This window comes from Nematolebias whitei, chromosome 8 (genome assembly GCF_014905685.2).
Source record: "Nematolebias whitei isolate Nwh7 chromosome 8, NemWhi1, whole genome shotgun sequence".
NCBI lineage: Eukaryota > Metazoa > Chordata > Actinopteri > Cyprinodontiformes > Rivulidae > Nematolebias > Nematolebias whitei.
In genome coordinates, this window is record NC_056505.1 from 10,478,777 (window position 1) to 10,492,214 (window position 13,438).

Below are 13,438 nucleotides of genomic sequence, written 5' to 3' on the forward strand. Positions count from 1 at the left end.
TGAGTGAGTGAGTGAGTGAGTGAGTGAGTGAGTGAGTGAGTGAGTGAATGGTTATTTGTCTTGTTTGTCTCTATGTGTCCCTGTGGTGGACTTGTGACCTGTCCAAGGTGTCCCCCACCTCTTGCAAAGTGACTGCTGGGTATGGGCAACAGTGACCCCCGCGACCCAAAAAGGAAGAAGTGGGTAAAAGATAATAGACGGATGGATAGTCTAAAATTACTTTTTAAAGATATTGTGCTGATGAAGTCATTTATATGTTTTTAATCATTATCATGAACAGATTTAACTAAAAACATGTAGGTTTCGGGTGGTTTGTCCACCTGTTACAATCTTGAATTTGATGCAAAACATTAAAAAAAAGTTGCATACCTCAAAGTTGCAGAGCAACGATCTGCTGAAGGAAGAGGAAGGCCATGTCGAACGTGTAGACCGCCCGGTGTCAGTCTGCCTGCCGCTGCGCAGCTGCCGACTGGATATGGTCACAAACGCACATAAGACAGAGCGGTGGTTAGCGGTTAAGATGACAATAATTTTGTCTTAACCAATATGTCACACGCCTGTGAGCGAATTCAAGTCCAGACACAGAACCCTTTAATTTAGAATAACAGCAAACATACTTTTAGCCCCCACCTCCACAGTAAAGTGTTTATATGCTGCAGTCAGAGTGACTAACTAAACTGTTCACAAATCACACACGTGAATCCACTAATCTATGCAAACGTAACCAAAAACCTCATCTAAAGATCACAATTTCAGCTTTTAATCCTAGTTTAGGCGTTATCTTTTCTTGGAAGCTTTGTGAATACGTGGTTGCCAATACAACAGATGACTCACCTTTTTAATCGCAGCCCATTCTTCAGTCGTCTCCCTGATCGTGTACAATCTACGGCAGTCTGGACAAAACAACCAGAAAAGGACAAGAGGGTTTTTTATCAGGTTCCTGATTTACGCATAGCTGATCTGTATTAGAATTAAATGTATTTTAAATAACATAAACCTGTTACAAATTACATCAGTACTAACACACAAAGTGTAAATACACAAACTGATGCTTGTGTATTTCAGGTGTTGTTTTACTTACTGAGCACAGTGTACTAGATGTTGCAGCACTAGTTTTTTCCATTTCCAGGCTTCCGTTCATTGGAAAGACCACCCCTTGGTCAGATAACTCATCAGTAGCTAAACTGTGCTAACTTTGAGACATTTGTTCACCGCCGACCTCTCACTCATGGATTACATGTTGGTAATAGTTAACCCCCTTTGAAATCTTTGTCAGCCTGCAGTCTCATCTTCACGTATAGCTGAATCCAAAAGCAGCATTATTTATTATTATCCTGTCTCACCTACCCATCACTGAAAAATAAACTCATCTGTTTGTATCTTCCGCCAATATACATTTTCCTCCCATTTTTTTATAGACATCTACTCTTCTTCTCGTCTTCCTTCATGCATATGCTAAACCTTTCTAACCACTAGAATCCCTTCAAAATATGAAAGCCAATAAGCGAACCCCGTTAAAATAGTCCCCATCACACAAAACCCATGGACTCAAAAGCACTTTCTAACCTCCCAATGGTCAGTTCACTTCCAGAAACAGATGAGGCAGGATGCTTGTTTCGTACATGTGCGAGCGTGAACGTGTGTGTAAGAGACACAGTGCACTCACGTTCGGGAACAATAGACTTTCCCTCAATGGGCTTTATTCTGGAGCTGCTCTGCCTGTTCCAGTGTGCTGTGATTATGAGCCAACCATCACTTCATTCTTTTACTGACACAAACTCACACAGTTTGTGTCTTTTATTTATCCCTCCCTTTGCTTTGTTACAGATTTGTCATGGCTAACACCACTGACGGAAAAACCTTGGATTTACATAATAGTATTCAAAGATACTGAAGCCTTTACTTATAGCAGTGAAGTGTTTTGTGGCTTTAAGGTGTTAAATTTGAAAAGTAAAAAGTTGACACTGTTCTTTTACAAGCATGCTACAAAAAAGAAGAAGAACATCACCTAGAACCTCACTGGTCAGTTAGGACAGGAAGCAGTTCCTAAAGAATCTCAGTTGCTTCTTTTTTTTTTTTTTTTTTTTTTTAACTACAAGATGACAAATAATGTTTAGTATAAAATCTATTTCAAACTCCTGTTAAATGCAATAGTTCAGATCTTTTGAAAGTGGGGTTTTGTGGAAAAGTTATGAACAATTATTATTTTATCTGCTGTTGGAATAATTTTGAAAACAACTTCAGAGTAAAGGTTTAGATTGTTCAGACAGAAATATTATGAGATGAAATATTTACAGAAACTGCCACGGCTAGCTGATGTTGCCAAATGTACAAATAATTACTGGTATGTAAAGAACCATGCACTGTAATGCAAAATTGACAATAATACAATCAATTAAAATGGCGGTGATCCACTTTGGTCTTGCTCAAACTGGCTGTTTGGTCATAAATTTGGTGATAATTACAATCCACGTCTTCAAACTGAGGTTGTTCAAAGAGCTGTCATTAACAGGCAAGATATTAATAGGACATTAATATTAATCTCTCCCAAAATCCCAATTCCAAAAATCTCAACTATTGCTTTAAACTCTCTTTAGCTGTGTTTGTTTTTTCCCTACCAACATGGAAAAAAAAAAGACCGAATAAAAACACCCTACGTGCAACTTGTGTGCATATGTGCTGACCTTGGGCCGGTCCCGTGCAGTCGGCAGCAGGTGGTTCCAGTACGGTGCAGCTTTAGCATCAGTGCTACGACAAGACGCTGGGCCTAGTCCAGACGTTAGCAAAGACAACCTGCTTCTTTTTGAAGTTGAAGGTCCCTCATCTTCCGAGCACGATTCTGATGCATCACTTGGGGACAGCAACCTTTTTTTAGCTGGCCAGTGGCCTCCAGAGTACAGACGATGGCCATTACTGACAGGGGTTTTCTCCCAGGAAGCCAAACCATTAGACGTACTGGCAGCTTGCGTGGCACTTCGCTCAGGTGGAGAGGATTCAAGTCCAATGTCCCATTCAGTAGCTTCCCCTGGTTCCTGCATTTCTGTGTGGTGTGGAGGTGAAAACGGGCCAGGTGGACTGGTAGGGCTGGCAGGATTTGGAGTTTCATATGTGGACATTTCATACAAGTGGGGGCTGAGCTGGCCTCCAGATGAGCCATTACTACAACTGTCCTGTCCAGGGGTACCTAGTGAGTGTGTAGGTGTACGGCCCCCATTAGTTGCATCTGTCCTTACTGAGCTTCCGTTTGAGTGGCCCTGGTCACAAACGTACCCATGTGGGTCACACTTTGGGGATGATTTAGGTGAGAGTGGAGTAAATGCATCAAGGATGGGCCTGTCATGATTGTTGTGAGCTGGGCGTCGGAAGGAGTTGTGGCTTGGGGAAAGGGGTGGCGATCTAGGTGACAAACCACCCTCAGAGTCTCTGTGCTCCACCTGCATGCACGTATATGGAGAATCTGACCACCCAGGCCCAGTCATTGACCCTATCCCAACACTTTGAGCTGGGACTGATCCACATAACACCCGTCCCTCCAGCACTTCACTGTCTGATTTGTCTTCAAGGTGGGAGCGCTTGTGTGTCAACTGAGGCTCTTCTAGTCCCCTTTTCACGCCTATCCGGCCTGTCTTCTGTTGGGCATCTGTGCAGGATCCTGTGGAGGTGGAAAAGCCCCCCATCTGAGAGAAAATGGAGAGCTGGTAGACCTTTTGAAGACGCAACTCTTCCTGGTCAAAGCGCCTAGATGCGCCCGCTCTAACCGCAGAGTTTATTCCATTGGATGGAGAGGCAGACGGTGGCAGGTCCCCCTCCTGTGCTGGAAAATCCAGTGGAGCCTTTTTGTTGGCCAACTCAACGTGAATGTGCCGCATGGTTTCACAGTTGCAAGAAAAGCGTTTTTAAATTACTTTTTTGCAAGTAGGGCCTCACAGCTACAAGGAGGCAAATCAAGATGCTCCACAGGAAGGAGATGTCCTACAGTTTCTGATGTGATCCCTTCAAAGTGTGTGAATCAAGAAGCTGAGCCACACGCCACCTGGGGGGAATAAAATACTTTACTCAGATGGATACTTTTTTCAAGTAAATAATATTACACAGCACAGTATACAGCAAGAGGGGTGGGAATCATAAAATATGATTTCCAATTTCCAATCAATTTAAAGTTATTAGGCCTTTCCTAAGGAGCAATGACAGGAAATTTTAACTGTCAATAATATAAAATGTACTTTTTACATTATGAAAGCCAACATTTTCTATGATAGATTTAAATTTCTATGAATATTTAATATTTTCTACAAATAGGAGAACAATGTGTGACTGCTGCAAACAAACAGAACGTCACAAGTGTGTCATTCCACACTTTTTACGTTTTGTGCTTGAGCGATGACCAGTAACTGTTTGCATGGATCCGGTAACTCTCAAACTTACTAATAATAAAGTTATGAACAAATATGACTGCCTTGAATGAATAAAACTTATATTGGATATGTAAACTGAAAATAATTACATAAACACTCATTTTAAACACAACAGCCCTTATGAGCATACGAGCAGCCCCTTCAAGTAGCATTTCCCCATCTACCCTTAAAAAAAAAAATCTCCACCCCTAAAAGAGTGGTGGGGGTGAGCCGAGCTAACCGTGCAGCTGCGATGAACAGACGGAGGAAGCGCCTGGAGGTTTCACACGTGGAGTCAGACAACAACGAGCAAGGACAGTGTCGGGCTCGCAACCATCAAGTGGGGGGGGGGGGAATGCTCGACAGAAGCATAGCGTTTACAAATGTAAGTAAATGTAGATGTTTAACAACCCGTTAAAATACAGGAAATCACATCTACTTTATTCAAAAATTTCTGGAGGAGGACCCCAAGACCCCGCCCACTATTTGCATTCCGGCATCGATCGGTTTATAAATTAAGCCCTGATAAGACCAGTTGTTAGCAGAGATCAGATCGACCAAACAAGAGTTTTGAAACACTAGATGATGAATTTTGTTGTAATCTTTTAAAGTGATCTTGATCTGATTTCATGCTGCTGTCTTCATTCATATTCATCTGCTCACACAGACTCATGTTCATGCTGCTGTTGATCGCCATATTGTTTTGCACTATTGTTTAGCGTACATCTTAGTTTAGTGTACTTCTTAGATTATCGCTTATACATTGTAAAAGAAACCATACTAAGGATCTATTTTTATTGTTGGATGCAACTGGGACCCTGTGTACACAATTTCGTTCCACCTCGTGTACCACATGTGCTGCGAATGACAAAGAACCTTGAACTTGAATAAATAGTTCTTTAATCTGTCTAAAGGTCTGTCAAAGTTTTTGGTTAAATCTTGGTTGCTTTGTCACTCATTTTATATCTAGTACCATGTCCATAGATTAAAGCAAAAAAATAAAAAATAAAATAAAATAAAATGAAAATCTTTTGACCGACATTTTTTCTACACCTCAAGGTTACCTGAGCATCTAGCCCCACCCCTAACATACCTCTCTGCAATAATCTGGGGCATATAAATATTTGACTTTTAGTCTTAATATTTATTGAGGAAAACTAAAGCTGCAGAAACAGCCTCTTTTACTGTGAGAGAAACTCAACAGGCTGCGTGCTCCTGCATCTGTGCACGTTTCTATTCGTCTATCGGACCTGGAGTTTGGTCTCATACGCAAGTCGCACCCGTCTTTGTGATGACGACACTCCGAGCACATTAACATTAAATACAAAGTTAGATTTTAGATACAAAAGTCCCTGCAGCAGTCACATGTTGATTGTCCCTGGGCAAGACACTGAACCTCACTGCCTTCGATGTGTGTCCCATTGGTGTATTAATGTTATCTAAAGCATTGATTAGTCTATAGAATGATTTGTTCGATTAGTAGAGATCTAGTAGAGTAATGTATGGATGTGTGTGGAGGTAAATGAGGACACCGATTGCGTTGTTTAGCGCTTTGAGTATCTTGATTAGAAAGAAAGGCACTATACAAGTACTGTCCATTTACCATTCCAATCTATCAATAATTTCAATGATGCTGTAGTATTTTATGAAAGTAAACATACTGTGTGTTGTCATCACCGTTTATGCCCATAGGAAGACAAAATTTGTCCTCTGCATTCAACCCACCACACATGTAAGACGTGTGTCTTACATGTGTGGTGGGTTAAATGCAGAGGACAAATTGCAAAGTGCAGTAGCAGCTATTGAAGCACTCGGTGAGCAGTTAGGAAATAGGCGTCATTCTGGCTGGTCATCAAACCTGTAACATTCTAATCTTAAGACGACTGCCCCACCACGGCACCACAGTCAACACTATGTGGTGCAGTGGCAGAGCAGTTGGGCTTTCGGTGTCAAACTGTCATCTTTTTCATGCTTTTTCATACTTTTCATTCATTGACGTGAATAAAATGGGAACAAATTGTATCTTATAATAAGCTTAAAGATAAACAAACCCCAAAGATCCAATTTAAAGATGGTTCTTATGTTACATATCAACATAATACTGGTTCATCGCTTGAGTTTAGGACCTTTAATGCTTGACTGACTCATAGACCAAAGTTAAATGCCAAGCAAAATTTTGAAAAGAATACCGTATTGTCTGCCGTAAACATTGCACCACCCCATAAGTCGCATCAGTCCGAATATATCTAATAAAGTGGAAAAATTGATAAATGTCGCTTCGCCGTATACATTGCATCTATTATACGTCACCGCTGACAATACAGAAATGTGGGCCGGTGTTGTGCTACAAATCGGCTGGCTGCCAAATAGCAGCCACGAGAGCGTGCACGGGAGGACTTTAACAAGAATTTAACAAGATTAACACTTAAAAACAATTATTAATTTGCTCTAAATTATAGTAAAGGTGTGTCTCAGTCTATCTTTTCCTTAATAAATGCACTTGACGGTCAAATCAGCTGCATTTTCAAAAGTTGATACGCGGAAACATGAACGCGCAGAGGGCGACTCGCTGTCCAGTTCTTCAAAATTTAACAAGATAACCACCTAAAAACAATTATTTATTAGCTCGACTTTATAGCAAAGGTGTGTCTCAGTCTAACTTTTACTTAATAAATGCGCTTCAATGGTCAAATCACCTGCATTTCGCCGGGGCGGCGAAGCGAAATTAAGCTGATTTGATGGTTGCTCCAGGCAGATGAAGGTGGCGGGCTATGGCAATCCGATTGCATCATTAATGGCCACTTTTACCTATTAGATGATACAGCGGCATGCCACACTGCTCGACTGCCATCAATCGGCTGAAATAGTGTTCAATATTTTCAGTCAGAATGAATGAAAACGGTCATAGCTCAGCCAAAAATTGGTTTATAAATATGGGGGAAGATCCATAAATACGACACTTCGGCGTATAAGTCGAAGGGCATGCAAATTATGCAAAAAAAATCACGACTTATACGGCGAAAAATGTGGTAATTATCTGATGATGGTTTTGGTATTGGACTAAAACCTTTTAAGTTTATAAAAAAGTTCAAAGAAAATGTTTTTAAAATCATTAGAAATCTTGAAGAACTATTGTCTGAGACGAGTTTAAAAGGTTAAAGAAAGGCTGGTTGATTTGGAGCAATACGTAAAGAAATGAGAAGTGACTCACGACCATTACTGTAATTCCCATTACAAGTTGAAATTCTGAGTAGAAAAATACATTTTAGCTGCTTTCTTTCTCGTAGGTACAATTGCACAGTGTGAACATCGTGTAGGCTGTAAAGCTTCTCAGTATGGAGAAAATGTTGCTAGAAAAAGGATGCCAAATATATACAGTATATATTTAAAGAACCAGCTGATAAACAAACAAACAAACAAATATATATATATATGCACATTACTCTCAGTGTAGTTGTTAATGAGGTTATAAAATGATAAGGTCAACAACTCACCTTTGTGTCACTCGTTGTTCAAATCCTCCTGCATGGAAACCCTGCCTCTGGCACAACATCTGGAAGTTGTGTCTAAATGGCGTTCTAGTGGATTCTTTTAATCATCATGAAGAGGGACAACCTAGGAAAAAATAAAATGGGCTTTTTTTTTTTTCCAGCAAGACAAGTAGAAACAAACAAATCAAACTAAATCAAACATTTATTTTACGATTCATAGTAATTGTAGCATTTTGTTTGATACACTGTGATAATAAAACAGGATATTCCACTTTCAACCAAACCACAAAGCCCATGTTACAGAAATAAAAATATTTTCTTCAGTTAAAAGCAAAAAGATTAAGAAAGCACCTGGATAGATAATTATTACATCATTAACATAGTGATATACGTTTCATTTTTTTTAATTTAAGAATGACAAAATGTTTCAATATAAACTGAACAAACTGACAAAGACCAGACGCTGACAAATCGATCTTACCAGCAGGAGCGGACTGTCAGTACCACACAAGACTTTTAATAATTACTCTGTTGGCACTCCTCCTACAATTGGCCAATAGCCAGGCACTCCCTCCTTGGTGACCTCGGCATGAAGTGGGGCACGGCTGTGACATCATGATTGGGTCATTCCTCCCAGAATCCCTATAGAAACAGAAAAGCATCGAAAACAATTACCCTTAATGACTTTTAAATCAATTACTATTCAGATGTTATATGTTGTGAAAACATAAACAAACATTTTTTGAAACTCACAAGCCTAACAAATACTGGTAGAAGCTTATGCAAGTTCTCGTACAGGCTGTGTGTGGTTGAAGAAAAACTGGACCAGTTAAAAATTCAACCAGAATGAACCAAGGCAACACAGCAACAGTAAAATGATTATTATTTTTTAAAATCACACTGCAAATGTTTAAGAAATCACCTTAAGGAGAATGCTGTGGTTTTCTCATGCACACCCATATCAAATCCAACAACCCAAACTCTGAGAGGATGATCAGACATGAAGGAGTCATTCATGGAGCTAACTTGGCACCACACGGTGATGAACCAAAGGAAGTGAGCAGTTTCCCAACCTACTTGGACCTGAATTTGGGAATGTGGGATGGAGGGAGGGGTTGCAATGAGCTATCTCCATGGCAACCACCAGCCCAAGGATAACGACTCCTTTGTACTTGGCCACAAAGAGGGAGAAAGAGAAGCAGAGCTTCAGAGAGTTCAAGAGGGTCGTTGGTAGGGGGTGCTGAGGGGTAGGAGTGGCGAAGAAGTTTCACAAGAAAACAACTAGATAAGTAAACAAACAAACAAACGCACACACACACAATAAATTGCTGGTTTCCTTGAAATATGTGCAGCTAAAAGACAGTAACTTAAACTCTAAAAACACAGCTAGCTACTTTAATCGAAGCGGTCTGATGTCATTTTAATTTGCAGGCTGGAAATTAAAGACGGCTAATGTGACGAACACCCTGCTGGCTCGAATTTACATAAAGAAGATTTGGTTCCCATTTAGACTTATTACCAAAACCAACCTCTTTTTTTTTTTTTGGCGTTTTAAAGCTTCATCGTTGCATTGTGATGATGGATACTAAATATATAGAAGAGCTGGAAGAAACAATGTAAAATTGAGCACAAAAAAAAACAAACTTGAGAATGATAAATATGTACAAGACTTGATCTTGCATGCATTTTAGATTCGGTGCAATGCATCTGCATTCTCACATTGCTATACTTAAATATAATGATTCATCTAGCTGCACTCTGTGTGACCTGGAGCTGGTATTTCAATTACTTGGCTGACAAATGCTGTTTATGCAAGTCAGGTCATGAGACATCTCTTGTGTTTTATGTCTTATAAATCACATTTTCAACTTCTACAAAAAAACAAAAAACGGGATTCAGACAGAAAATAACAGAAACGACATGAAAATTCTCAATCTTTATTTTTGAAGAAGCTTTAACTTAACCACTGATGCAGTGACTTAATGAGGTAATTGTGCCTTCTTACTGATGCTCATGAAGAATCACATAGTCAGGGGTGGAGGCTTCGTCACCTGTCATCCAACATATGGTCTCTGCAGTCATGCATTACCTTTGGGAAAACTCAAGTTGCACAAAAGCACACAAGTGCCTCTCCCAGATTTTAAAACAAAATGATAGCATGTTAGCATGAAATAGCGTGAAAGTTTAGAAATCCGGTTGGTGCCAAAAAAAAAAGTCACTTTCTACAAGTAAGGAGCCACTGTTATTAAAAAAAAAAAAACATCTGGCATAGCCCTCCTCTAAGTTGGTGACTGTTATATTGGGCAAATTTGAAGAGGAGGAAGATTCTACATTCACCTAAGAGTTACATTAAACCAATAAGTTTGGCATATGCAATTTAAAATGTAGTTAGAGGTATTTTTAATTTCAGATAAATGGATGTCGAATCAGACATGCCAAGGCCAAAAAAGAGGTCTGAATTATGCTACCAAATAAAACAAAAAACAGACAAGTTGACTAACAAGGTAAGGTTACTCATCATACTGCAGGAAGGGAAGATGGAAAGTGAATAAAGTTATTTATAGTTCCTGCCCGTGTTCTTCAGAGTGTCCAAAAGTTGTTCTAGGTTCCACTTAATTTCTGACCTTATTGTAAACCAGGAAAGCAGGAGACTGACACAAGCTGCCCAGTCCAAGTCTCAATCAAGCAGACAGCTGTGGTGAAGACATGCACCAGCTTCATCCCATAGATTGCTGATTTAGACTTTGGAACTCAGAAAATTACCACTTTGCTGAACATTGTAATGGCGCTAATACACGTTCTCCAACTATGTTCTCATATTCACCTCTAACCCACCTATATGAAATAATCTCCCATAGGGATGCACAATATTATTGGCATGGTATCGACCAATATTAGCGATAAAGTTAAATATCGAACATCAACCATTCCATTAAAATAAATCACAGATATAAAAAGGCACTCTCTCTCTCATATATATATATTTATTTTTTTATTTTTTACATCACGCACACCGTTGAGTTTAGATTTGTGAAAATTTAAAATTTGCACTGTTCTGAGTGTTGTCATTGTTTTAGACTTTAGAGAGAGTAAATGTCATGAATAAATTCGACATTGAACATAATCCAAGTTGAAGTTGCATCGTTTTCAGACACTTTTTTGGCATCTGCATTTGGCAGCAGGCCAAATTGACAAAGACCATGCAGAATAATGTAGTATTTTAATTCCACAGCAGAGAAAGCTATGTAGTCTCTGTAAGAAGGTGTAGGGAAAAAATATTGGTATCGGCCAAATAAGTTTTAACATATCGGCATATCGGACATTTGCCAAAAATCCAATACTGTGCATCCCTCATCTCCCTCACTACTGAATTGTACATATCGTAATAACAATGAGTCTAAAACAGTGCATAAAGAGGCAGATTTACTAAACCGTGCAAATTGGCATCCATCCATCTATTATCTTTACCCGCTTCTTCCTTTTCGGGTCGTGGGGGTCACTGGTGCCCATGTCCAGCTATTACTGTGCGAGAGGCGGGGTACACCCTGGACAGGCCTCCAGTCCATCACAGGGACACGGAGACAAACGAGACAACTAGTCACTCTCTCGCCCACACCTAGGGACAATTAAAGTTACCAATCAGCCTAACTTCTCACCGAGAGACAACAGCTCCACCAACTGACAAAGATTAAAAAAAAGACTGTGGCAGTTTCCAGTAGGTGTATTTTTAAAACATTAAAAGGTACAGCTAGTTCATTTCAGTAATGATCAGAGGAGTCAATGAGGCACAGCGCAAATGATCTGTTGATTAGTAACCTGTAAATTACAAACTGAGTACCACCAACAGCTTGTTTCTTGTAGCTACAATACAGGTCATAGGTATGAACTTGATCTCGTCATCTGACAGCAACGAGCTTCATCCTCACAGAAAGTCATGTCAGGTGCTAAAGCTGCGCTTTTATTCACATGGAAACAATGCCACAACAGACTGAACAGCATGGGAAAAAAGTCCAATACTCCTATCGTTTGCTAAATAAATGGTTTATCATCTAAAATAAAAAATTTTTCCCATGTTATTTTAAAAACTTCAATGACAATATTTTACGGTTTATGATCATTGTTAGTATTCTGTGATGGAAATATTATGCACCATTGGTAAGTAACGAGAAATTGACATAACATTTGCTGCCTTGCCTTGCTGCCTGTACCATCAAATAATCATTACAAGATTGAAAACGGTGACAGATGTAGATGAATGAGAGAAATGAAAAACACCAGCAGCCATTCAGATGCACCAGGAGGAAATTGAAGATTGAAAAAAAAGAGATGAACTGCAGCCGGGCCAAAGACCTTGAGAAAGGAATAAGAGAGCCAAGAGCAAGAATACCCCCTTTGGACATTTCATGGACAAACTCAGAGTTTTCATGGCTACAACCAACAAGCTGCTTGTTTTGAGACTTGTTACTTTAAAGTCTACAAATCAAGTTGTAAAATATGCAATCACATAAAGCATTAATTTTATTATTTTAAGTAAAAAATGATTTTTTGAAAGGAAAAAAAAGCTTCATGGAAAATAAATGACTCAATAAAAAAAAGACAGTTTTCGACTTAAAAGGCTCAAAATAATTTAAGCTGGAGAGAATCTCAAACACAGTGAAAAAAGTTCAAGCTAATGTTTTACTTGATCTAGGTTTGCACATGTTTGGCAACAGCTGGTACTGAATTGATAGGTGTTGGTGGTGAAACCAAGAAACAAAGAAGAGGTAAAAAAAAAAAAAAACATTAAGCATGAAGCTTTTATATGTTTAAAGTCACAACATTCACAGTGGCTCAGTTCAATCATTGACTATGTGCTACTCACTGCTTTAAAGTTAGCACGAGCGTGCCGTTAATGTGATACATGGTGTATTGGGTGAAGCGGGACAATAAAAGGTCATTATTCACACTATACTTTCAAGATTCATATTCCATTTAGGTGGTGCGGTGGTGCAGCTGGTAGAGTTGTTGCCTCTCAGCGAAAAGGTCACCAGATCAAATCCCAGCCAGTGACCTTTCTGGGTGGAGTACGCATGTTCTCTCCGTGCATGCATGGGTTTTCTCCGGGTACTCTGGTTTCCTCGCACAGACTAAAAACATGCATGTTGGGCTGAATGGCAACTCCAAATAGTTCCTAGGTGCGAGTGAGAGAGTGAATGGTTGTGTCTTGTTTGTCTTTGTGTCCCCCTGTGATGGACTGGAGAACTGTCCAGGGTGTCCCCTGCCTCTCGCACAGTGACTGCTGAATATGGGCACCAGTAAAATGGTTAATGGACTGCACTTTTCTATCTGATCAAGATACTCAAAGCGCTTTAAAACACAATCCGTGTCCTCATTTACCCATCCACACAGCACTCTACTATTTCCATACAAAAAAATAATCAGTGCTTTATCACAGTCATACCTATACCTAAACCCACATTCATACATTATGTATCTATGTGCAGGGTGTTTTTTTCAATATCGGGCTCTTTCTTCTCAGTCAAGGAAAAAAAGTTATATAGGATTTTTTTTTTA

General features: G+C 39.5%; 1 protein-coding gene across 2 annotated transcripts in view; it reads right to left on the minus strand.

The window, feature by feature from the left end:
• LOC119413844 (protein FAM214B) overlaps positions 1–13,438 on the minus strand; it is a 32,905-nt gene that overhangs the window by 3,628 nt on the left and 15,839 nt on the right. For both annotated transcript variants that reach the window (XM_037680910.1, XM_037680909.1), the window contains exons 2-6: positions 8,367–8,527; positions 7,889–8,009; positions 2,685–4,033; positions 835–893; positions 370–469 (exon numbers count right to left, since the gene is read on the minus strand). In XM_037680910.1, the coding sequence (XP_037536838.1) occupies positions 370–469; positions 835–893; positions 2,685–3,869 (1,344 nt within the window). In that variant the 5' untranslated portion in view covers positions 3,870–4,033; positions 7,889–8,009; positions 8,367–8,527. The remainder of the gene's footprint in view (positions 1–369; positions 470–834; positions 894–2,684; positions 4,034–7,888; positions 8,010–8,366; positions 8,528–13,438) is intronic.